Source organism: Globicephala melas, chromosome 15 (genome assembly GCF_963455315.2).
Source record: "Globicephala melas chromosome 15, mGloMel1.2, whole genome shotgun sequence".
Classification (NCBI taxonomy): Eukaryota; Metazoa; Chordata; class Mammalia; order Artiodactyla; family Delphinidae; genus Globicephala; species Globicephala melas.
The window spans coordinates 64,558,338-64,584,372 of NC_083328.1; the positions used below are offsets into that span (position 1 = coordinate 64,558,338).

The 26,035-nt window shown below is 47.4% G+C and overlaps 1 protein-coding gene across 6 annotated transcripts in view; it reads left to right on the forward strand.

Moving 5' to 3' along the window:
* The window catches only part of MANBAL (mannosidase beta like), a 32,553-nt gene extending 7,383 nt beyond the window's left edge, over positions 1–25,170 (forward strand). For 4 of the 6 annotated variants that reach the window (XM_060285372.1, XM_060285371.1, XM_030830643.2 and 1 more), the window contains 2 exons: positions 2,664–2,872; positions 18,776–25,170. In XM_060285372.1, coding sequence (XP_060141355.1) covers positions 2,723–2,872; positions 18,776–18,883 — 258 coding nt within the window. In that variant the 5' untranslated portion in view covers positions 2,664–2,722 and the 3' untranslated portion in view covers positions 18,884–25,170. The remainder of the gene's footprint in view (positions 1–2,663; positions 2,873–18,775) is intronic. The other 2 variants (XM_060285373.2, XM_030830644.3) reach the window with 1 other exon arrangement.
* Positions 25,171–26,035: the final 865 nt, after the last annotated feature.

Consider the following 26,035-nt stretch of genomic DNA (forward strand, 5'->3'; position numbering starts at 1 on the left):
TCTTCTGGCTATTGTGAATAGTGTAGCTGTGAACATTGGTGTACAAGTATATGAGTCCATGCTTTCAGTTCTGTTGGGTATATACCTAGGGGTGGAATTGCTGGATCATATGGTAATTCTACGTTTAACTTTTTTAGAAATTGCCAAACTGTTTTCCAGTATGTCTTTTCACTCTCTTGATAGTGCCCTTTGATGCACAAAAGTTTTTAATTCTGACGAAGTCCAATTTATTTTTTCTTTTGTTGCCTGTGGTTTGGTGTCACATCTAAGAAGTCATTGCCAAATTCAATGTCGTGAAGACTTCTCCTATATTTTCTTCTATAAGTTTAATAGTTTTAGCTCTTTAGTTCTTTGATCCATTTTGAATTAATTTTTGTATACGGTGTAAGATAAGGGTTCAGTTCATTCTTTTGCATGTGGATATCCAATTTTCCCAGCACTATTTCTTGACAAGACTATCCTTCCCCATTGGATGGTCTTGGCACCCTTGTTCAGAAATCAGTTGACTATATATGTGGGGATTTACTTCTGGGCTCTTCATTCCGTTCCATTGGCCTAGATCCTTATGCCAGTATCACACTGTTTTGATTATTGTAGCTTTATACTAAGTTTTGAAATCAGAAAATGAATCCTCCAGCTTAGTTCTTTTTCAGCATCAGATGAAATTAATAATTTATTTAACCCAGTATATTATTTCAACATGCAGTTAGTATAAAACACTGTTAATGAGATATTTTATTGATATGTTCTTTTTTAAAAAATTAATTTATTTTTATTTTTATTTATTTTTGGCTGCATTGGGTCTTTGTTGCCATGCACGGGCTTTCTGTATTTGCGGCGAGCAGGGGCTACTCTTCATTGCACTGCACAGGCTTCTCATTGCGGTGGCTTCTCTTTTTGCAGAGCATGGGCTCTAGGCGTGTGGGCTTCAGTAGTTGTGGCATGCGGCTCTAGAGTGCAGGCTCAGTAGTTGTGGCACACGGGCTTAGTTGCTCCATGGCATGTGGGATCTTCCCGGTCCAGGGCTCGAATCCGTTCCCTTGCATTGTCAGGCGGCTTCTTAACCACTGTGCCACCAGGGAAGCCCTATTGATACATTCTTATGTTTATACTACCTTCTAAATTGAGTGTGGACCTAACTGAGCAGCCATCTCAGTTTGGACTAGCTGTGTTTCAACTCTCCATAGCCACATGGGGCTCAGGGCCACCATACTGGACAGCTCAGATTTAGTGGAAAGTTGCCTTGTGGCACAGATCTCTGAAAACACAAAGGGCTTTGGAGTCAGGTGGGCCTGGTTCCCAAGTAAGTTTTCCCCTTTCTCATTGGGCTGGGCCAAAGGAAGCCACTCGTGGGTGCTGTGGTAGAGGGGGAGCAGTTCAGTCCTACCAGGGTAGGAAGAGGGCAGTAAGAAAGACATGCTGGGGAGCGGGGGCACGAGCTCAGCCTTGGAGGTAGAGTAGGGGCTTCGCCAAGCAGTCGTAATGGGAAAGGGCATTCTTGGCAGAGTGTGCCACTTGGGTAGAGACCCAGGATTTGAAAGAGCTCAGTGCTCTTGGAGAATTACAGGCAGGTCTTTCAGCTCGACCAGGGTATTAGGAGTGGGAGACTCTGGTGAAGTGAGAGACTAGACAGGTGGGTTGAGACCGGACCTGCTACCACTGCCCCTGTCGTCCATGTCCCGAGCATCTCTTATTTGGGTTACTGGTAGTAGCTCCCTCACTGGTCTCCCTATGTCCACTCTGTACCCCCCCACCCCGTTTAAAATGTAAATCTGGGAATTCCCTGGTGGTCCAGTGGTTAGGACTCTGCTTCCACTGCCAGGGGCCCGGGTTCAGTCCCTGGTCGGGGAACTAAGATCCCACAAGCCATGTGGTGTGGCCCAAAAAAAAGTGTAAATCAGATTATGTCACTTTTTTGCCCAAAACCCTTCTGTGGCTTTACATTTTGCTCAATCAAATCAGGAGTGTTAGGGTCCTACAAGGTCAGTCGCCACTTCTTCTGATTTCACCTTCTACTCTCCCTCCTGTACGCCCCTCTGACCATTTTGGACTCATATCCCTGCCCTGAGGCCTCTACACTTGCTTTTCTCTCTGCCTGGAATATGCTTCCCTGAGATTCTCCACTGGCTCAGTCTCATACTTCCTATCTCTGTCACTTCATTCCTGTCTCTTCTTCAGAGAGGCCCTTCCTGTCACCCTATACAAAGTAAAATGATGCCCTTCTGAAGCTTTTTTCAAAACAGTTATCACTAGATGGCATGTCCTATCTGGATGTGTTCTTTGTCCGCCTCTGCCCCGAGAGAGCAGGGATTTGTCTGTTTTACTCTTCAGTGCTTGGTGTTCAATAAGTATTTGTTGAATGAATGACTGGATGTATAAATGAACAAATAAATAAAACTTGAAACAGAGCAGGCCTTCAGCAAATGTATGTTGATTTGAGATTTTTGTTGAAATGTTTGCATTTATTTATTTATCTCCTGTAACTTCATTTTTGGAAAAATTTCAAACATACAAAAAAGTTGAAAGAATGGTCCAATGACTCTCCATGTTAACATTTCATCGCAGTTGCTTTATATATTCTTGCATGTATGTGGGTGTGTTGGTGGAAGTGAAACCATTTAAACGTCAGTTGTAGAAACATGACATTAACTCTTTGCATTTAGAAGTTGGCTCTGGAGAGCGGTGAATCGGAGGGGACCTCAGGCAGCAGGCAGCTGGGGCCATGGCCTCCGACCTGGACTTCTCCCCTCCCGAGGTGCCTGAACCCACATTCCTGGAGAACCTGCTGCGATATGGACTCTTCCTGGGGGCCATCTTCCAGCTCATCTGTGTACTGGCCATCATTGTACCCATTCCCAAGTCCCACGAGGCGGTGAGTCCTTCCCTGTGAGCCTCCGCTCCTCAGACTGGGTTCTAGGTACTGAAAATAGATATCACAGCAATGAAGGCTAGCAGGGATTACGCGGGGCTTTATTGATTTAGAGTGTCCCTCAATTCCCACCTGGTAGCACTGGGCCATATGGTTCATACCTTATTTGTTCACATGTGCGTTAAGCAGATTTTTATTTAGCACATACTTACTGTGTGTCAGACTCTGCTGAAAGATGTGGTGTGTGCCCTCAAGGAACTTCTAGTCTTTGGGAGAAGGGCAGATATGAAACAAATACACATGTTTCCCTGAGAAGTACAGAGTACTGTGAGGGTGTATAACAAGGGGGGAGGACCTAATCTTACACTGGGGCAGGGGCTGGGTTGTCCGCCCTCCCCCAAGGAGAGGGAACTGCATGTGTAAGGACCCGAGGAATGAAGGAATGGTCTAGGAACTGAATGCAGGTGACTGTGGCCAGAGCACAGAAAGGACACGATGAGAACAGCCAGAGGAGTGGCGGGTCCCCAGGGGTTTTAAGGAAGAGAGTGACACGATCAGATTGGCTTTCTTCTTGTTTTGACTCTTGTTCTATAGGTCTCTGTATTCTGTAGCTCTGTACCCTCCTTCCACCACCCCACTCCCAATTTTCTCACGACCTTGGTTTGCTGGAGAAAGCAGGTCATTGTCGTGTGCCACATCCACATCCAGGATTTGGCTGATTGCTTCTCTGTGGTGTCATTTGACATGTTCCCTTGTTCCGCATATCTCCTGTCAACAAGAAATTCAGTTGAGAATTTGATTCGATTCAGATCAAGTTATTTAGTGAGAGCACCTCATAGCTAGTGCTGTGTACTTCTTATTCCATGTCATCAATCAGCACTTGGTGTCTGGTTGTCACACAGAGATTCTAAGATATCTGGGTTCAGGTGATAATAGCTGATCCCTCTGTTATAAAATCTTCATTTTATAACTCTTTCGCCTAAATGGTTTTAGCATCCACTGATCGTTGCTTAGATCCATTATTTCCTTTGGCCTTTATTAGCTGGAATTCTTCAATGAAGAAGACCTTTTCCTCATCCCTATATGGTTTCTCTGAAATGCTGTTCGTAGTAAAAGGCAGGATAAATGCTTGGTTCTTTCCCTTTATTAGTGTTCAGAATAGTGAGTTTGGGCTCTAGCAACCTCCAATCTTGACCAATAAAGCTTTGATTTTCAGTGGGAACCCCATCAAGTTGTATGAAATATTGTCTACCAAGGAAACCCATTAGAGACTCATTGCCTAGGGTTTTATTGGGGACAGGTCACATAAGCACCCTCTGCGTAGCACAAACCAAAACTCAAGACTTCCAGCAAGAAAGCAGGATTTAGCATAAACCATATTGTTTCCACAAACAGGTTAGGCATAGTGAGCCATTCTTTTTTTTTAGATTTTTTTTTTTTGATGTGGACCATTTTTAAAGTCTTTATTGAATTTGTTACAGTTTTGCTTCTGTTTTATGTTTCGGTTTTTTGGCCACAAGGCATGTGGGATCTTAGCTCCCTGACCAGGGATCGAACCCACACCCCCTGCATTGGAAGGGGAAGTCTTAACCACTGGACTGCCGGGGAAGTCCCATAGTGAACCATTCTTATCAGTTCTGGGAATTGTGGGAACCACCCAAAATCCAGTTTCCCAGATGCCAGCCAAAGACCACCCTTGCAAGCTGGCTTTTCTACGGATAGCCGTTTTCTTTTCTTTCTTTCTTTCTTTTTTTTTTTAATGTAATCTCTATTCTGCACATCTACAGCATACTTATTATAGTTTTCAAATAATTATGTGTTTTTTTCTCTACTAACAATAAGACTCAGAGTGAAATTTATGATTTCTTTGTGGTTCTTTTTGGGCCCCAAAATATGTCCCATAATTCAGGGTACTATGTTTAGTAAAGTCTTTTCTTCACATAAGTATACTCCCACCATCACATACATTAATTTGCCTCAATTTGTTTTTAATTTTTAGAGGTTTTTCTTTTTGATTTAATTTAAAAATTATATAAAACTTTTATATACAACATTTCCCAAAGTTAAAACTACATAACAGGATAGAGTCACAGAGGTTTCCTTTAATCTCATATCTTCCACCCTTTTCCCTTTCTCCCTTGATAGGCAACCATTTTTATTTTGATTTATCCCTCCTTTGTTTCTTTTTTATTTATTTATTTATTTATTTATTTATTTATGGCTGTGTTGGGTCTTCGTTTCTGTGTGAGGGCTTTCTCTAGTTGAGGCAAGTGGGGGCCACTCCTTATAATGGTGGGCGGGCCTCTCACTATTGCGGCCTCTCTTGTTGAGGAGCACAGGCTCCAGACGCGCAGGCTCAGTAATTGTGGCTCATGGGGCCAGTTGCTCCGCGGCATGTGGGATCCTCCCAGACCAGGGCTCGAACCCGTGTCCCCTGCATTGGCAGGCAGGCTCCCAACCACTGCGCCACCAGGGAAGCCCCCTCCTTTGTTTCTTTTTGAAGAAGTATGCAAATGGATATGTGTGCCTGATATTTATTTATTCATTTATTTTCTCCCTTTGATGCACAAAAGATAGCATCCTACTAAACACAGTTTTACATGTTTCTTTTTTTACTTAACGATATACAGTATATTCTAAAGATACCTATCTTGGAGATGACTATGGCCCAGAGATCCAGCTGGTGTAACTGAGAGGAACCCTGGCAAAGGGGCAAGCTTGGGGTGGGGATGGGGAAGGAGCATGCTGGGTTCAGTTTTAAACAGGTGCCTTTAAGATGTCCAGGTGATTCTGTCAAGTAGGTAGTTGCATCTGCCGGTCTGTATCAGGAGGAGGCTCTGTGCTGAGTGTTGATCAACATTTGAGAGTCAATAAGCTGTAATTAAAGCCGTGAGAGAGGATGAGGTCTCTTAAAAGGGAATGCGGAATAAGATGGGGAGAGCCTTGAGGAGCTCCAGCATTCAGGGAACCAGCAGGGAGGAACAGCCAGCAAAGGTGGGGAAAACCTTGGTGAACATAGATAGGCACGTGGGCTCTGGATTGTTCTGTTCATCTGCATTTCTTATTTTGGGGTTTTGAGAAGGAGGTCATGATTGGAGTTTTTCTGCCCACAATTGTATCACACTCTAAAGACGTAATCCTTGTGCCCTGTGGCTCTGTCCTCACAGATGCAGCGTGCTGCTGGGCATTATAAATAACAAACATTTTTATCGTCATTGGCCACTGATGAAGCCTGCCAAGAGTCCCGAGGGAGGGAGGTGGTGAATGTTCTTGTTTTACAGGCAGAGATGTAGTCAGAGGTGTGTGGCCTTACGGAGAGCCACAGCTCACCTCCTGTTGTATTCTTAACCCTTTGAGGCTAGCCATAGAGGCCCAGGTCCATTTATCAAACTTTCAGAAAAAGAGGTGCCCTTTACTGATCTCTGAGGATTTTAGTGACATCTTAGGTCAAGGTCTTTCAAGGCAGGGGGTTGACAAAGGGCTCCACAGTATGCTTCCCCCCCTCCCCCCCCAGCCAACCCTGCCGTTTAGACATTTAGAGGTTAATTTTGGACAACAACCTCATCTTTTATAATTTTTTTATTATTACTTTTTTATTGAAATATAGTTGATGTACAATATTATATAAGTTACAAGGGTACAACATAGTGATTCACAGTGTTTAGAGGTTATACTCCATTTATAGTTATTATAAAATGTTGGCTATATTCCCTGTGTTGTACAATATATCCTTGTAGCTTATTTATTTTATACATAATAGTTTGTACTTCTTAATCCGCTACCCCTAACTTGCCCCTCCCTTCTTCCCTCTTCCTACTGGTAACTGCTAGTTTGTTCTCCATATCTGTGGGTCTGCTTCTTTTCTGTTATATTCACTAGTTTGTTTTATTTTTTAGATTCCATATATAAGTGATATCATATAGTATTTGTCTTTCTCTGTCTGACGTATTTCATTTAGCGAAATACCCTCCAGGTCTGTGCATGTTGTTGTGAATGGCAAAATTTCATTCTTTCTCATGGCTGAGTAGTATTCCATCATATATATTTTATATACCACATCGTTATCCATTCATCTATTGATGGACAGTTAGGTTGCTTCCATATGTTGGCAATTGTAAATAATATTACTTTGAATACTGGGGTGCATGTATCTTTTCAAATTAATGTTTTTTTGGTTGGTTTTTTTTTGGATATATACCCAGGAGTGGCATTGCTGGGTTGTATGGTAGTTCTGTTTTCATTTTCTTGAGAAAACCTCCATACTGTTTTCCACAGTGGCCAATTTACATTTCCATAAAGAGTGTACAAGTGTTCCCATTTGTCCATATCCTTGCCAACATTTGTCATTTGTGTCCTTTTTTTTTTCTTCTTTGTGTGTGTGTTCTTTTTGATGATAGCCATTCTGACAGGTGTGAGGTGATATCTCATTGCAGTTTTTTTTTTTTTTTTGCGGTATGCGGGCCTCTCACTGTTTTTGGCCTCTCCCGTTGCGGAGCACAGGCTCTGGACACGCAGGCTCAGCGGCCATGGCTCACGGGCCCAGCCGCTCTGCGGCATGTGTGATCTTCCCGGACCAGGGCACAAACCCGTATCCCCTGCATCGGCAGGCGGACTCTCAACCACTGTGCCACCAGGGAAGCCCCTCACTGCGGTTTTGATTTACATTTCTGTGATTAGTGATGTTGAACATCTTTTAATGTGTCTGTTAGCCATCTGCATGTCCTCTTTGGAAAAACGTGCCCATTTTTTAATCGGGTTCTTTATTTTGTTGATGTTGAGTTGTATGAGCTGTTTATATATTTTGGATATTAACCCCTTATTGGTTATATCATTTGCAAATATTTTCTCCCATTCAGTAGGTTGTCTTTTCATTTTGTTGATGGTTTCCTTTGCTGTGCAAAAGCTTTTAAGTTTAATTAGGTCTCATTTGTTTATTTTTGCTTTTATTTCCTTTGCTTTAGGAGACAGATGTAAAAAAATATTGCTATAATTTATGTCAAAGAATGTTCTGTCTGCGTTTTCCTCTAGAAGTTTTACGGTTTCCAATGTTACATTTAGGTCTTTCAGCCATTTTTAGTTTATTTTTGTATATGGAGTTAGAGAATGCTCTAATTTCATTCTTTTACATGTAGCTGCCCAGTTTTCCCAGCAGCATTTATTGAAGAAATTGTCTTGTCTCCTGTATATATTCTTGCCTCTTTTGTCGTAAATTAATTGACCGTAAGAGTGTGGGTATATTTCTAGGTTGTCTGTTCTGTTCCATTGATCTGTGTGGCTCTTTTTGTGCCATTACGGTACTGTGTTTTGTTGGGTTTTTTTTTGCGGTATGTGGGCCTCTCACTGTTGTGGCCTCTCCCATTGTGGAGCACAGGCTCCGGACGCGCAGGCTCAGTGGCCATGGCTCACGGGCCTAGCCGCTCCGCGGCATGTGGGATCTTCCCAGACCAGGGCATGAACCCGTGTCCCCTGCATTGGCAGGCAGACTCTCAACCACTGGGCCACCAGGGAAGCCCCCATACTGTTTTGATTACTGCAATTTTGTAGTATAGTCTGAAGTCAGGGAGTGTGATTCCTCCAGCTCTGTTCTTTTTTCTCAAGATTATTTTGGCTATTTGGGGTCTTTTGTGTTGCCATGCAAGTTTTAAAATTATTTGTTCTAGTTCTGTGAAAAATGCCCTTGGTAGTTTGATTTCATTGATTCTGTAGATTGCCTTGGGTAATATGATCATTTTAACAATATTAATTCTTCCAATCCAAGAGCATGGGATATCTTTCCATCAGTTTCAGTCATCTTCCATCTCTTTTATCAGTGTCTTATAGTTTTCCAAGTACAGGTCTTTTACCTCCTTAGGTAGGTTTATTCTTAGATACTTTATTCTTTTCGATGTGATGGGAAATGGGATAACAATCCTTAATTTCTCTTTCTGATAGTTCATTGTTAGTGTATAGAAATACAACAGATTTCTGTGTATTAATTTTGTATCTGCAACTTTATCAGATTCATTGATGAGCTCTAGCAGTTTTCTGGTGGTGTCTTTAGGATTTTTCTATCTATAGTATCATGTCATCTGCAAACAGTGACAGTTTTACTTCTTTTCCAATGTGGATTCCTTTGATTTCTTTTTCTAGTCTGATTGCTGTGGCTAGGACTTCCAATACTGTTGGAATACTGTTGTACAAAAGTGGCGAGAGTGGGCATCCTTGTCTTGTTCCTGATCTTAGAGGAAATGCTTTCAGCTTTTCACCATTGAGTATGACATTAGCTGTGGGTTTGTCATATATGGCCTTTATGAGGTTGAGTTATGTTCCCTCTGTGCCCACTTTCTGGAGAGTTTTTTGTCATATATGGATGTTGAATTTTGTCAAAAGCTTTCTCTGCATCTATTGAGATGATCATATGGTTTTTCTCCTTCAATTTGTTAATATGGGTTATCACATTGATTGATTTACAGATATTGAAAAATCCTTGCATCCCTGGGATAAATCCCACTTGATCGTGGTGTATGATGCTTTTAATGTATTGTTGGATTCGGTTTGCTAATATTTTGTTGAGGATTTTTGCATCTATATTCATCAGTGATATAGGCCTGTAATTTTCTTTATTTGTGATATCTTTGTCTGGTTTTGGTATCAACAACCTCATCTTTTAAAATATAAGTGTGGTACAGACTATCTCATTTTCATTTATCTTGAAGTTTAGAGGAGTAAGGCTCACACAAGTGAATTGTCTTTGTAACTGAAGGTTACTGTATTACATTTTTTTGTTTTTGTTTCTGTTTTTGTTTGCTAGTTTTTCAATGGATCAGTAACAAAAAATATAGTACCATTAATTTAACTTTTTATTGATGCACCATGCCAGCAAATGGTCCTCAATTATTCAGGGATTCTACTGCCAGCTTTCCTCTGCATGCCCCCTTTTCTTACTCCCCGAACTATTAAATAAATGGAAAGGAAAAACAGTATTCTGTGTGTATAAACAATCTTACAAAGAGAGGGTGAGTGCTAAGACTGTGCTTAGAGGTTGTGCTTAGTAGCAAGCTGGGATTTGGAATTTGGATGGGGAGGGAAAAAGAAAGGGATTTTAACTTGGGGCTGGGGAGCTCTTCTGGCAGAGGGGGACAGCTGTGGGGACTCTAGGCAGCCTTAGGGCAGGAGGGAGGTCCCTGAAAGTGGAAGGTGGCAAGGAGGTGGGAGGAGGTGGACCCAGAGAACAATCTTGCTCTCTGTCACTTCACTTAGGGCAAAATCACCCCTCTTGCTTAGCCTATAGAAGCAAGGTTTATTAGTGGCTTTTTGGGTCAGAAGATAATATTTTTGGCTCCAGATGATGGGAAAGGCTTTGAAAAGCAAAAGAATGTCTTTCCTGTTGTTCTAGTGAGCTGATTTTTTGCAACTAGTTTATGACTTCAGTATTTCAATACTTAGCAGATTATTTGAAAGCTCTTTTGGGGGTAATCAGGGAGGAAAAAAAGGAACACATAGAAATGCTTCCCACCCCACCCCCTTTCTTTTCCATAGTAGGAGCAAGAACTAATTCATAAAATTAAAACCAAAGTCCCTAGAATCCTAAGCCAAATGAGAACGTTTTCTCATTGACGCCTCATTAAACTAAAACCCGAGAAAAACATTTGTTTGGGCCTGATTGAGGCCTGGGTCACACTTAATCCAAGCATTTTCCTGTAGGCTGGGTTCTAAAATATAAGAAGGTAGATCCTTGTACTGTTTCTGTCTATTCCAGGATGCAGCTGTGTTTCATCTCTCATGCCCAGTCTGATTGTTTGTATGGTGGCCATGGTGGAAAGGATTCTGGGGCTGCTTCTAGGCTCCAGAGTAAACAAATTATTCATTGATGTCCGCCTTGAGCAAGGGACTGGGGAGTGGTAGCGTGAATTGCCTGTCCTTGGGCTGGTGCATGTTTCTCTATCTGGCTGCACCCACCTGGGGAATTTTCAAAGGCCTGGGCTGTACCTATAGAGATTCTGATTCAGTTGTTCTCTGAAGCCTTGGATCAGTGTTTTCTTAAAGTGCCCAGGTGATTCTGTTATGTAGCCACTGTTCTGGTCCTTAGACCGTTTCCCTGAAGCACAAACCAATTTGGGGAGGACAGGAGGTGTTCAGTTCTACGTGTGTTAAGTTTGTAATAATAGCATGACATCCAAATGGGAAAGAAAGAGCCAGTGAGAATTTGGGGAGGGAGACCTGGGAATTATTTTAACCAACATAGTATTATTTCTTGAAACCCTAAGAATGAGTTGCTAAGCTTTTCAAGGGAAATGAAGATACAGGGAAGGCCTGAACTTGGGGCATGGCCAACCTTGAGGTAGTTTCTGTGCAGTGTAGAGGTACTGAAAAGATGCGGGTGCTCTCCCAGAGCAGGGATGCAACTGGGCCTCTGGAAGGAGTGGGCACCAGGGGCCCCATCACTCACTGTCTGCATCCCCTCTGCCTCCCCTTCTGTTCATCTCCTGTCTCTCACTTCTCTTGCCCTGCTTCCTCTGCTCACTGTCCCTGGGGTAAGATGAAACATGGCCACTAACAGCTCCCAAAGTTTACATCTTTCAGCTGCAGCATCTGGAGGCTGCCTTTCTGCTTGGTCCCCGTTCCAAATTCCCTAGAGAAGGAACTATAGCTGACCCAGCTTGGGACTGCTCTGGCCAGTGTGAGGGAGGGGAGCATCCTGTGGTGTGACCTCTAGGGGTGGAGGGGAAGGTCATTTCCCAAAGGAACAGGAGTGCTGTGCAGACAAAGCTGGGGGTCTCCATTCCTTTAGCTCTCTTGGAGGTGGGCAGACTAGTGGGCAGAGGGCTAGGAGACTGTGGTCTCCCTGAAAACCCCCAAGTGGTTCAAGGAGGGCACAGAGATTGGGCAACAACGGCTGAGTGATGGAGGAAAGGCTGCTCAATGTGACAATGATGCTGTATTCAGGCTGCTCTTCTTCAAAGTTTGGTTTCAGGAGAACTAAATTCTTACCAGGGAGTTCCCAGATCCCTAGGGCATCCCTAGGGCATCCCTAGATAAAGACTGCAGAAGTCTGTGAGCTCCCTGCAGTTGTGTGCAAAAATGTGATGTTTTCATGCTTAGGCATATTTTCTGGGAGGATAGTCTATTGCTTTTCTCAAAGTGGAAAGCAGCAATTTTAATGAGGTGGGAGCCAAATTCCAGGAGTGAAAGAGTAGGTAGTGAGGAAGTAAAGGTCGGGAGCCCTTCTACCCCTTCCCCACAGCCTGCCTGAGCTTCCTCCCAAGCCTCTTTTGTATCTTTTTCTGCCCAGAATGTTGATCCAGTCAACGCTAAGCAAGCGGGTGTTGACTTTTAGTGCAGTGACTCACGTAGCAGGTAGTGTTAGTTCATCGGGCAATTAGTCGTTCCTAGTAGTTTAAATGCTGACTATTCTCATGTCTTCATATGTTTATGTCACATCTGCCCAGCCAGATGCCAGCCCCTGGGCAGGAACCTTCACTTCCACCCTGCCGTCTTTGCGTGATTGCCTCAGTCTCTTCTGTTGAAAGCTCAGAAACTGGGTTCCATCAGTTTCCTTAGAAAGAGACTGTTTTGGCTCTTAGAACTGGGAATTTCAAGGCACACCTGGGTTCAGAAGGTCGCAAGGTCTTCAGGGCTCGGTCTCTCCATCTCCTGGCTCTCTAGGAGTGTTGGGTTCATTCTGAGGCTCTTGCCACGTGTCAGGAGGATACAGCAGCCCCAGTCTGTGTCCTTATCGCTCATGATTTACAAGCAAGAGAAGCCATTTCTCTGCCTATGCTCACTTTCCAGATCTCATGGAAAGCCTCTGCTTGGCTCTGGCTTGGCCACATGTCTGTACTTTGCCCCATAGGTGGGAAGGGGCATTGGGTCCATTTCTGGCCAGACCACATTAAACTGGCCACTCCTGTGGTCACAGTGACTCAGAGTCCCCCAGAACCACATGGGACAGGGCATGGCCCCGATGGAGAGTGGGTGCTGGGCAGACAAAGACAGCTGATGCCCAGCACTGTGATCCGGCAGAGGAGAGCTCACCAGAATTGATGACAGGAGTGGTGGCTTTCTATGTGATGCCCACATAGACTTCACTGTCAACCAGAAAGCCCTGCAGTGTTTGGAGCCCTGAAAGGGATGGAGCCTTCCCGGGGGCAGCGGGGCAGTGACCTAGATGTTCAGGGGGTCTTGATTTTAAACTAGATCCCTGATTGCCAGCGAAGGCTGCCGTAGTAAATAATTAACTTGGGCAGGTGTACACCCATTCTCAACACCTCAGGAGACAGTCTCGCAGAACCAACTTTTCAGTTCTGCCCTGTTTTTTTTTTTTAAGCTTGGGAGGCGCTTGCAGTTGCATTGGGCGGCAGGGTGTTTTTTGCTTAACAAGCAGTTCTTGAGAGACTGCTGTGCGGTGGGCAGGGCAAAGGTCTAAACATGGTCTCGAGATGTGTACCGGCTCATGGGAGAGACTGAGGAATACACATGGAGCCGCAGACCAGCCGGTGGGCAGGGCCTGCGGTAGTGCTGAATCGTGTCTGGAATGAGCTCCCCGGGCTGTTCTCTCTAATCACAGTTCTCCTCGCCTGCCAAGCGTATCCTGGACTCTGTCTCCGTTCGCCTTGTGGAACCCACATGGACGGCCTCCCCCGCTTGGTTTCAGCTAGTCCTGTCCTCCTCTCAAGGCCAGTGCTAGTCCCAGCCCCGCAAGGTCGCCCAGCCCCCACCCTGCCCAGGGCCTTGGGCAAGAGCGTGCAGCAGGACGAGCCAGAGCTTCAGCACTGGGCGCCTTCCCCTCCCTGAGCCCGTGTCCCAAGCTGGAATAGGAGGGCATTCATGCCCAGCCCACGCCATTCTTGAGGATCAAGTGAGGCAAGGTGCGTGAGGCTACCTGAGCATAGCACAGTGGTCTTCTTTCCCTGGACCATTTTAGAGGAAAGAAGAGTTTCAGTCTGTGTAGAATGACATTTTGTCCTGATTTATTGGACTAAATACACACTGAGCTGTATAGTGGAAATCATAAAATTCTGTGTGCTTTCCCTGCTGGAGGAGATTTGGTGCATTGTGGCACATATTCGATTCTTTGAATCTGATGAATAGCAGCAATTTTCTGGCCTTGTAAGTGGCTGTGGAGCTGCTTCATTATTGATGAGGCCTGTGTCACAGAGAGCACCTCCGCAGACCCAGGTGGGCTGGGGAGTGGGGGGTGGTTTCTTTTACTCCCCAAAGTGAGATTGCTGAGGGAACTGAAAATTTGCTTCAGAGGAAGCGCGACTGAAAGGTGGGGCCGTAGTGTTCAGGGTCTGCCGTCTGCCTGGCTTGTACCAGCAGCGTGCATTTGAAGAGAAATTAAGTCAGCCATTTATTGAGTCATTCTTACCAGCTAAGAATTAGGAGCTACACCTCTGTGTGGCTAGGACCTCAGCATCCGAATCACATGTGTAACCGCTGCCTTTGCTTCCCTGTCCCTTGGGGGGAAGGCGGATGTGCCCCACTGGGTTAGTTGGGATGTCTTGGTGAGCCTCAGTTTCCTTCCCTGTAAAATGGGGCTCACGGAGATGGGCTTATCAGGGTGATGGGAGGCTGAGCAGCTGATGTTTGTGAAGCACCCACGTGGTGCAGATCATGTAGTGTGCATCCTTTTCTTCATCACCCTGCACTGCCCGGCACAGAGGCTGCATGCACTGGGCACAGATAGATTGGTGACAGGTGCTGAGCACCTGTGCAGAGCATGAAAGAGAACAGAGCATCTGGGAGATACTGGCTGGCCAGTAGCCCAGAAGTGACAGGGTGGGCTGCATGAGAGGGCATGCCCGGGGACAAGGCCAAGGCTGCAGTGGAATGGCTCTCGAGGCCACTCGGGGGTTCTTGGAATCTGATTTATACAAATAGGGACACCTGGAGGCTCTTGGAATCTGTCTTATACCAAGAGGGAACCAGCAACATGTTTAAAGGAGAAAACAGACTGGTCAGGACGGTCGTCTTAGAAGAATAGGCTCTGAAAGCAGTGTGGTGGGTGGTGAGGAAAACCTTGGGGGGGGGAGGCAGGAGACTGGGGGCTCTGAACCGGCTCAGTAGTGTGTGTCCAGAGGGGGACCGGGCGGAGTTGAGAGCCGCATGGAAAGCAGAGTGGACCGGCCACGGGGACAGATCGGATGTGGAGGCACACAGGGAATGGCGAGAACTCAGAGATGGCTCGGCGGTGTCTAGCTTGGGTAACTGGGTGGGTGACGATGCCAGAAACTGAGCTGGGGGAGAGAGGAGGAGGTCTGGGTTGAGGAGGAGACAGATAATGTGCTCAGATGACTCAGTGACTGTACTCTGTCCACGCGCCCACAGAGAGCTGCTCTCAACTGTAGGAGCAAAGCCTGACTCGAGGAGTGCTAACCCACTTCCCTGACTCCTGCCACAAGCAAGGGGGTTCTGAATGACCCATCGGCAGGATCCGGAACAAACTGTTATTGTCATTCCACAGTCACCTGTGCTTCTAGGCGCTGCAATTAGGGAGAAAGTAGATGTCACAGTTAACTCTAATTCTTGGTTGCCATCAGCGCCGAGGTCCCTAGGAAACCCGGGAGAGGCTATACCATACAGCCACTGAGAGTTTAGGTTCATCCTGGCCCTGCCGCTCGCCAGCTGAGACCTTAGGCAGGTCACATAACCTCTCTGAGTGTCTCTTCTTTCATCTATCAAATGGGGCTCGTTATGGCCCTTTGTGAGGCAAAAATAAGATATATCCAGGCCTCAGAACACAGGGCCTGGCATGTTGTAAATAATACTAGCAGCTGTTGTGGCTGTTATTATTAGTATTCTTATTGGTGGCTATATCTAGCCATGCTTTAGGATATGAATATTGGGTTCGAAATCTGCTTGTGTCCTCTCTACTTACGGGAAAAGTGAGGCTTAGTCTAAAGTGCTACATCTTCATGATGATGAACAGCAGTGACGTTCCCATGCTTATGGGAGATCTTGTGTTTTCTTTCATTTCATTCATTCATTCAGGAACAATTGAAGCTGTCCAAGGACTAGTAGGGGAGACCATCATGAGCACATGTAGCTTAGTGCTAAATGAGTGGCATTGTAAGGTTCCTGGGTGCCTGGGGCGTAGGGGTGGAGGAGGGGATGCACCTGCTGGAGGAAGAGGAGCAGAGGAGGAAGGCTAGACAGTGAGTAGCAGCCCTTGGGCTGGCTGGGCCAACCCATGGGGAAAGGTTTACTGGGTGGCCAAGGAAAGGAGGGTGCTCCTCTTGTTTAGGGGTGAGCAGCAGAAGTCCTGGGGCCTGGCCCAGTGTGAGGGGTGGAGGAGAGCTCAGGGGAGGCTGGAGAGGTGGTCTCCTTAAGCTGCCATCCCAGAAGCAGGACATGAGACTGTGGGTGATGGAAGCCACTGGAAGGTGTAAGGTGGGGGGATCTGCATTTTAGAAAAATTCTTTTGGCAGGTGCACAAGGCATGGCATAGAGAGAGCAGGGAGGCTGGTTGGCAGTGGGGGAAGTGAAGTAGGGCCTTTGATGCTCAAGAGAGTGGCCAGGTCAAGGTGGAGGAGGTCTAATCAGCAGGACTTGGTGACTGATTGGACGGAGGGGAGGAGGGGGAGGGTGGGGTTGCCAGGACCCTGGTTGCTATGACCATGGGTGGGGAGGAAGGCCAGGCCAGATGGAGATGGGGCCATGCTCTGTCTGGGACAGTTGAGTTGTAGGTGCCTGGGAGGTGCCACTTCCAGTCATCTAACAGACAGCTGGGTCAGGAGAGAGGTCTGGGAGGTGACAGAAAGGATGAGGTGAATGAGAGAAGGTCTGTGGCGTAAGGAAAGTAAGGGAAGCACTGGGGACACAGCTGCGCGTCCTCATCTCTGGATTCTGAACTGGCCCCACTGAAACCAGAGGAGGCGCCCAGCTTGAGCTCAGAGGGGTGCTCCATCCCTGGAGATCCTGGTGGGCCTCGGCAAGTTCCCTGTGTATAAACGCTTTGTCTAATCAGGCGCTGTTTGCCCAGGGCATGCAGGGACTGACTGGTTTCCACTGGCCGCACAGGTACTGCTCTGGGGATGGTTTCCAGCTCCCAAAGTCTGCAAAGGCATTGTGCCCTGTGGGGTTTGCCTTAAACAGTAGCCTTCCTGCTGGGCTCTGCAGCCATCAGCCTGTGCATTTGACACACTGGCTCCTCTGAGGTTTTGTTTTGTCTGTTTGTTTTTCTAATGGGCTTTTTACTTTTCTTTCTTTTTTTCTTTTGCCAAGTTACAAAAACAGTATCAGCACAAGGGGACAGGCTGGGGAAGTCCAGAGCGCAATCAGAGACCTGGCCAGGGGAGGGGCCGGTCCCCTGGTTATCTTGGGAAGATCCCCCATGGGTGCCTGGGACTGGGCTGGGCCTTTACACCTGGTGTCTCAGCTGGTAGGCAGGCAAGGTGGAGAGCAGACAATGATGGCCGATAAGAGGGAGCTGACAGACCTTTGGACTGGGCCTTAGGTAGGGACCGCCCCGCCACAGCCATGGTCCTGCCTCTTCTGTCTGACGGAGACTCGAGGCTGGGGCCAGGGGCTGACGGTGAGCAGGGAAGGACAGAGAGTAAGGCAAGCTGGCAGCTCGGAGCTGGCCAATTAAACACGAAGAAATACTTTTCTAGAAACAGCGTGCTCCCTCCTCGTATTCTTAGTGTGCTATTTGTTTTCCCATTTTTAATAAAAGAACACAAGTACCGAAAACATTTCCTTACTATTAGTGCTGGGGACAGCGGGGGTGGGGGCCAGGGCACCTGAATAAAGGGGCAGCCACTGCTCAGCCCGTTTCTTCCATGAGGGGGTTCAGGGCCAGTGTCACTGGATGTTTAAAGTTTTCAAGGAAAGCAAGGACTCCAGATCGAATGGGAAATCTCCCAGTTGGCTCAAATTCTTAAAAATAAACACTGCAGGCCAAGTGAAGTCTGCCTGTGGGCCGGACGAGGCCTGTGGACTGTGGTTCGTGCTCTCTGGGCTCGATGGGACTCTGTTAACATCCTGCCTGGCCGTGGCACAGTGTGATTTATCACCCAGGGAGGAGGGGACACCCGACGGGACTGAGGCCACTCCAGAGTCTCCTGTGACATGAGCCTGTGAGGCTGTGACAGGCCGAGTCCCTTCCCCAGAGTCCACTTTCTTTATCAGCTCAGTGAAGGCCAGGGCTGGCTCTGTGGTTTTGAACCTTTTTTCAGCAGCAGAACCTTTGTTTAAACCAAATCTTACAGGGAACAAATCACAATGTACATGACAGATAAAAACCAGGGCTGTCCCAGATGTAGGGAGGGTCTGGAGTTCTGCCCTGAGGCTGCCCTCTCCCCTTTCCCACAGGGCACCTCTGCCAGGCGCCGCAGAACTCTGTGTGGTGGCCGCCCGGCCGCGCTTTCCACCCTTCCCTGCCCCAGCATCTGTGCTTGAATGGGCGGAGGAGAGTAGCAGGGCCAGCAGGAGAGCAAGCCACAGTAGGTCTGCCCAGAGCCGGCTCCCCGCCCGCATTCTGCCCAGTCCCTGCCCACCATGGCCCGCCGGCCGCAGGGTGCATTTGCACTTACTGGGGGCTTTCCATGCATTTTTGCCTCCTCACATCAGCCCTCCAAGTTGTGCACCACTGTTTCCATATCACAGGTGGGTAAGCCAAGACTTAGAAAGGGGAAGGGCGTTGCCCACGAGGTCACTTGACTGGAACTGGGGGAGCCTCGATTCCCCCAGGACTGTGAGACTCCAAAGGCTGCCTCCTCCCCTCGGGCCTCCTCCCTTATCCTTCACCTGCTCCCCGGGGACAGTCCCAAAACATGTGGATCCTGGGGCCTGGCAGTGACGGTTTCCATCCCTTGTGTCTCTGCGGCACGCTTCCGTTTGCAAAGTCCCCTCAGACATGATCTCATTTTGCTGGTGTCAGGCTTGATTTGTCTAAGCAGGACTCTCCTTTCTGTCACCACACAGGAGGCAGAACCATCTGAGCCCCGAAGTGCGGAGGTGACGAGGAAGCCCAAGGCCACTGCTCCTTCTGCAAACAAGAGACCCAAGAAGGAGGCCAAGAAGAAGCGGTAGAAGAGGCGGCCTGTGGAGCCCGGTGGGCGGGCAAGGGCCTTGGGGGCAGCCCTCCCGGGGCTCAACGTTCTGTTCCCTCACTTTATCCCGGGCTCAGGGTCTGAGGTGGCTGGGACGCCCTCTGACCACAGAGACCTGGACAGTCACGATAGTTCCCAGGGCCCGGTGGGCAGACCACCACTTCCTCTTTCTTCTGCTTCCATGATGGTTTAGGGCCAAGGGGACTAAAACACTCTGTGAGCAGAGACTGTCTTGGAAGTCTCTTCAGAAATTGGGTCAGCTCACAGAGTTGCATTTTCCTACTGAATCCTCGTGTCCTGCCTTTAGTCACCCACGTTGTAGATTTACACTGCATTTTCGAGTCATTATCTGATGCTGACAAGCCCCGCCCATCTCCCATTATCTGTGCCCCGCAGATCAGATCTGCTAATCAGTCACCTTTGTCTCTGCTTGTGCAGATGGAGCTGGGCCAGGCCTCCCCTGTTTGTTTAGGTCAAGGCGCCAAAGCCACTGCAGTGCTAGGGGTCCCACTAGTACAACAGCCAGGCCTGAAAGATGCCTGGAGTGAGAGCCAGTGGAAGACCCAGCCAGGGTGATGCCCCATCCTCCTCCAGCGCATTGAAGGGATTTGGCTGAATGAGCGTGTTTTCTTGGGCCCAGACTTCCTGAGCATCTGAAATGGGGGAGGGCTTGTCAATCTCAGACCCCCCTCTTTTCAGCCCATCATAGCACATTCAACGTGCACCTTTTGGCTTCTGTCTGTGCCCCCTCCCACACCCCCAGTTCTTTCAGGCCCTGACCGGTGAGGAAAAGTCATTTGGGGAAGTAAACGTTAATAAACGGCCCCACACGCTGAGCTGCCTGTGTGTCGCCTGTACTGATGGGGAGTGCTGGTCCCTCCCCTGCGGGGTGCGGGAAGGGCGCACCCCCAGAGAAGCGGGACAGTGGGGCCGGGGATGGCCGGAGCGGGGTCCGTCTGGTCAGAGCAGCTCCAGGACGAATTTTAGGAAGGGTCCAGCCAACTGCTTCGTGTGGCCCTTAGTCACTGGAAATGCGGTGAACGTCCGTGCGTGTGTCAGAGTTTCCACCGGGGCCGGGCTCCTCTCAGTCCCTGGTTCCCGCTGCCTGAGGAAGACGCTGCTTGTCTTCAAAGCAGCTTGAGGAAAACTGAGTTGGAGGCCTTACGTGGCATGGGGTGGGTCACACAGGTCCTGTCACGTGCCCTGAATCAGCCACCAAGGAGAAGCCTCGATCTGTGGTCCCTCTGAACGCCTGGCTGGTTTACAGTTTGCCGAACACTTTCCCAAATGTTGTCACAACTGATGAGGTGGAACTTAAGGGATGAGCATGTGTCATCTCCCTTTTAGAGACAGGAGACTGAAGTCCTGATGACTTGAGAATGCCAGAACTCGGACTTGGGCCCAGTCCTTGGCCCTTTTTTCAACATTTAACAAATACTCAGTGAGTGTCAGCAGGCTGGTGCTGTGATGGGCCAGCCTGCCACGGAGGGCCTGGCAGGATCCCAGCACCCCAGGTTTTAGGAGGAGCCTGGGGACTGGAGTGCCTGCACAACAAAGGGCCAGGCACAGCCAGATCCTAGCGGAAGTGGCTTCTGCTGAGTGTTTCTGTTCACAGACGTTTACTCAGTCTCTTAGATGTCTTATGCCACGCTAGGGCAGGGGATGCAGAAATAAGGAGGCCTCCCAGAAGCCCAGAGTGAGCCTGGACCAGTGGGAGACTGAGACGTGTACACAGCCTGGGTGTGGAGAGCTGTCCAGCGAGGGAGCAGTGGGTGCTGTGGGATCTGGGTGGGGGCCCCCAGCTTGGCCTTGAGGCAGGCAGCACAGCTGCCTGGCAGAGTAGAGTAACTGAGCTGAGTCTTAAGGGCCCAGCTGGAGTTGAGACCGGAGGGGAATTATGCTGGGAGAGTAGGGCCAGACCTCTAGAGCAGACCTGTCCAGCTAACGGGAGGGGAGACAGCTCTGGAATCACAGGAGCAGGGCCGCCTTGGTAGGTCTGACTCCCTTAAATTGTCTCCTGTAGAGGCTGTTTGCCAGAGAACAGCCCTAGGAAAGTAAAGGTGGTCACCCTCTGCTCCACCAACCCCTTACTCCACACTTGCTTTGGACAGAGCTTGCAGCATTTGGCGCTCCTGGCTTCCAGGACCCCACCCTCACCTGGTTTTCCTTCTACATCACTGGTTCCTCCTCATCAAAGGGGGCCCAGGTCTCAGTCCTTGATCTCTGCCCGCACTCCCTGGGAGATCTCATCCAGGCTCATGGCTTTAAATACCACCAACATGCCTATGTCTCCCAAAGAAATCCCACCAGACCCCTCTCCTAAACTCCAGACTCATATATATCTGACCTCCTACTCGGTATCTCCACTTGGATACCCAACAGGCATCTCAAAGTAAAGTCCTGACACCAGCAGCCCCAAGTCTGATTTTTGTGGTCTTCCCCTTCTTTTTAAAAAAATTTATTTTATTTATTTATTTTTGGCTGCATTAGGTCTTCGTGGCTGCACGTGAGCTTTTCTCTTAGTTGCAGCGAGTGGAGGCTACTCTTCGTTGTGGTGCGCAGGCTTCTCATTACGGTGGCTTCTCTTGTTGCGGAGCATGGGCTCTAGGCATGCTAGCTTCAGTGGTTGTGGCACGTGGGCTCTAGAGTGCAGGCTCAGTAGTTGTGGTGCATGGGCTTAGTTGCTCCGCGGCATGTGAGATCTTCCCAGACCAGGGATTGAACTCATGTCCTCTTCATTGGTAGGCGGATTCTTAACCACTGTGCCACCAGGGACGTCCCAGTTCTTCCCCTTCTTAAAGGGCATCTTAATCCTTTCAGTTGTTCAGGCCAAAAGCCTTGGAGCCATCCTTGACTCCCCTCTTTCTGTGACACTCCACTTTTGATCCTTAAGTGGTTCCTTGCAACTTGACCTTCAAAATCCAGAATGAGACCCATCTTACCACTTCTCTCTACTACCATGGTCCAGCCACCATCGTCTCAGGGATATTGCAGCAGCCTGCTCATGGTTAGTCTGTTCTAGACACAGCAGCCAGGGGCATCCTTAAAACCCATAAGCTCACATCCCTCACCTGATCCCATCTCACTCAGGTAAAGGTCAGTCTTCACTGGGACCCATAAGGACCTGTAAGAGCCATTTTACCTTCTTTACCTGTCTGATTTCGTGAGAGACCACTTCCCCCCTTGCCCGCTCTATTGCATCCTCATTGATCTCCATCTTCCTCAAGCAAGTCTGGCAAGCCCTGCCTTAGGGCCTTTGAGCTTGCTGTCCTTTAGATACTGTGCCTTATGTGGTGGACAGAACAATGGCTTCCTCAAAGATGTCCGCATCCTAATCCGCAGGACCTGTGACTGTGTCACCTTACATGGCAAAAGGGACTTTGCAGGTGTGATTATGGATTTTGAGATGGGGAGAGTATTTTGGATTATCCAGGTGGGCCCAGCATAATCTCAAGGGTCTTTATAAGGAAAAGAGCGAGGGAGGAAAGTCAAAGAGAAGGAGATGTGATAAGGGAGGCAGAGGTTGGAATGATGTGGGTCCATGAGCCGAGGAATGTGGGCAGCGTCTAGAAGCGGCAAAGGCAAGGCATGAGCTCTCCCCTGGAGCCTCCAGAAGGACGCGGCTCCGCCAACACCTTGATTTCAGCCCAGTGAGACCCATTTTGGACTCCTGACCTCAAGAAACGTGAAATACTACATTTGTGTTGTTTTAAGCCTCCAAGTTTGCGGTAATTCGCTACAGCAGCAAGAGGAAATGAAAACATCACTCAGGGAAACCTTCTCTGGCCACCTAATTTGACATTCTAACCTTTCGGGACTTCCCTGGTGGTCTGGTGGTCCGCTCCCAGTGCAGGGGGCCCGGGTTTGATCCCTGGTCAGGCGACTAGATCCCACACGCGGCAACTAAGAGTTCGCATGCGACAACTAAAAAAATCCCGCATGCCGCAACTAAGACCCGGCACGGCCAAATAAATAAATCTTTAAAAAAATAACTAAATAAAATTCTAAACTTTCCCCCAAACTTCTCATCCCTCACCCTTTATTTTTTCTCCTTAGTATTTACCACCATTTAACACATGTATTTTACTTACTTTATTTATTGTCTTCTACCCCAATTGGAATGTTAGCTCCAAGAAGAAAGGAATTTTATTGCTGTTCTTGCTTATAGATGAATCCCCGAGTCTAGAAAATTGCCTGGCACATAGCAGTGCTCAGTAACTATTTGCAGCACAGGTGATAGTAGGAGAAGCCGGCCTGCCCTGACAATACAGCTTAGAGAATAAACATTACGTGTGCCCAGACACTTTACACGTCTGATATCGGTACATCCTCACAACTCCACGAGGTTGTAGCATTAGCACCCACATTTGAGGATGAGGACATGGGGTGCCTGGAATTGAACTCAGGCAGGCTGACTCCAGGGCCCACTCTAGCTCATGCTGCTCTTTCCTCCCTGGAATTCTCAAGCGGGGAGGGAGTTCTCTGGGAAAGAAGAAATTGGGCCCCCGTGCTGGGGGCTTTACTAACCAGAGGACTAAATCATTCATGGTAAAATTATGCTCATTAATGAGGAAGAGACTGCAGGGTGAAGTGTTTGCTTTCTAATCTTATTGAGGTGAAATTCACATGAATAAAATTAACCATGTTAAAGTATACAATTCAGTGGCATTTAAAACATTTATTAGTGTTGTGCAACCACCATCTCCATCTAGTTCCAAACCATTTTTGTCACCCCAAGATAAAACCCCATGCCCGTTAAGCAGTTTCTCCTCGTTCCCCTCTCCCCACAGCCCCAGGCAACCACCAATTCACTACCTGTCTCTAGGGAGGTTTACCTGCTCCGGATATTTGGTATAACGCATCACACAGTACATGACCCTTTACGTCTGACTTCTTTCACTTAGCATGATGCTTCTGAGGTGCCTCCATGTTGTAGCGTGTATCAGCACTTCGTTCCTTTTCATAGCTGAATCAAAGGCAACTTGAAGGAAATTTTGGATCCAGACAGTCTCATTTTGAATCTGGATCTCAAGGAGATGTAGCTGTGTGGTGTTAGGCAAAAGAATTCACATCTTTGATGTTCAGAGTCCACCAAATAGAGATCATACAACAACCTTGCAGGGCTATTGTAAAAATATATATACTGTGTGTATATAAGGTACCTGGAGCATAGCAGGCAGTTTATGTAAATGGCAGCAGTGAAAATGATTATTCAATCAGGGTCAAGTTTATCATTAAAACATTCTGACCTCAAGTCAGCCATGATCTGGCCCCCCAACTCGTTCGTTGGAAGACAAAACGAGTCCTTAGCTCCCCAGTCCTGGGAAACCCAAGTCAACGGGAGGGTTCCAGGGCTGAGCTCACGTTTGGTTTTGTATTTGTAGAGCTCTTTACATTTCTAGTAGATTTTGTCATCAGTTTTTCCCTTCCTTATATGTTCAACAGTCCTTCAAATCATGGAGGTTGAAAGCTCCATGGCAATGAAGGGGAGAGGACCTTTAAAAACTTCTAAGTAAGCACATGACAGGAGTTCATTAGTCATGGGCAATGCAAATTAATACCACAGTGTGATACTAGAATGACTAAAATTGAAAAGACTGACCACACCAAATGTTGCGCAGGGTATGGAGTGACTGGAATGCTCATACATTGCTGGTGGAAGTGTAAAATGGTACCACCACTTTAGAAGACCATTTGGGAGTTTCTTTAAAAAGTACAATATGTATCTACCCTATGACCCAGCATTCCACTCCTAGGTATTTACCCAAGAGAAAAGAAAGTATTTGTCCTTGAAAGTCTTGACTAAATTCTAGCTAGAAGGTTCATAGCAGTTTTCCTCACAATAGGCAAAAACTGGACATAGCCCAGATGCTCATCAACAGTAGAGTGGATAAGCTGTAGTGCGTTTATACGATGAAATACCGCACACCATAAAGGCCGCATCCTACTCATACACACGATAATATGAATGAATCTCAAAACTGTTGTGTTGAGGGAAAGAAGCCAGACATACCCACAAACACACAAATACAATATCTACTGTCTGGTTCTATTCATATGGAATTCTAAAACAGACAAAACTAACCTGTGGTGATAGAGATCAGATCAGTGGATGTTTCTGGGAGAGAGATTGCCTAGGAAGGGGTATGAGAAAACTTTCTGGGGTGATTGAAGTGTCCTGTATCTTGATATGCAATCATCAAAATTGAATGCTTAAGATCTGAGCATTTCACTATGTGTAAATCACACCTTAATAAAAAATTTTCCTGTGGGCCTAGCACTAAGCTATGTGCTTTGTACACATGTTATTTAACGTGTCAGCAATTCCCATAGGTAGATGTTATTGTCTCTGCTTTACAGATGAGAAAATTGAGGCTCAGGAAGTTTAAGTAACTGCCTCAGAACACACAGCTAGAAAAATGAGATTAGAACCCAGGTAGTATGACCCCAAAGCCCATGCCTCTGGGGTCTCCTCTTCTCCCTCTACCCATTCTCTGCCCCATGATTTTACAGATGGGGAAACTGAGTCCCAGAGAGGAGACTTAGCTCTTTGGCATCAGAATCAAATGAGAACCCAAATTTCTGGAACTTTCTTAGTGCGTCACGCATCCTCACTTGGGCAAAGTGGTCAAGTTCATTCCCACTTCTGCCCAGCGAGGGCTTGGGAGCGAAAAGTACAATTTTTAAAGAGTTGAGTATAACATTCATATTGTGAGAGACCCACACTCAGGGCATAGAGATCCTGTGACTTCAAAGTGAGAGATTGAGTTCTCCATCTGTCTTTGCACTGCTGGAGTAGTTCCCGTGGTTTTCTGTGAGTGGTGGAAGCTCACTATTCACTCTCCCTGCAGTTAAACCCTGCTCCCCCCTAGGTCCCCTTACCAGACTCACCTGTTACCTCCCTCCATGTCTTCTTGGGTTGCACGATGTCCAACCTCTCCAACACATGCAGCATCCTCTGCTTAATTTAAGAGGAGCAAGCATGAGTTTCTCATCTTCCCCTTGACAGTCAGAGTTCTGGAAAGGATTAGCACCAAGAACAACAAAAACAGCCAATCGGCTGTTGTCAGGTTCAGTCCATCGCGCTGTTTATGAAGCAATGTTGTCCCTGGTGTTCGTTAAGGATACCACC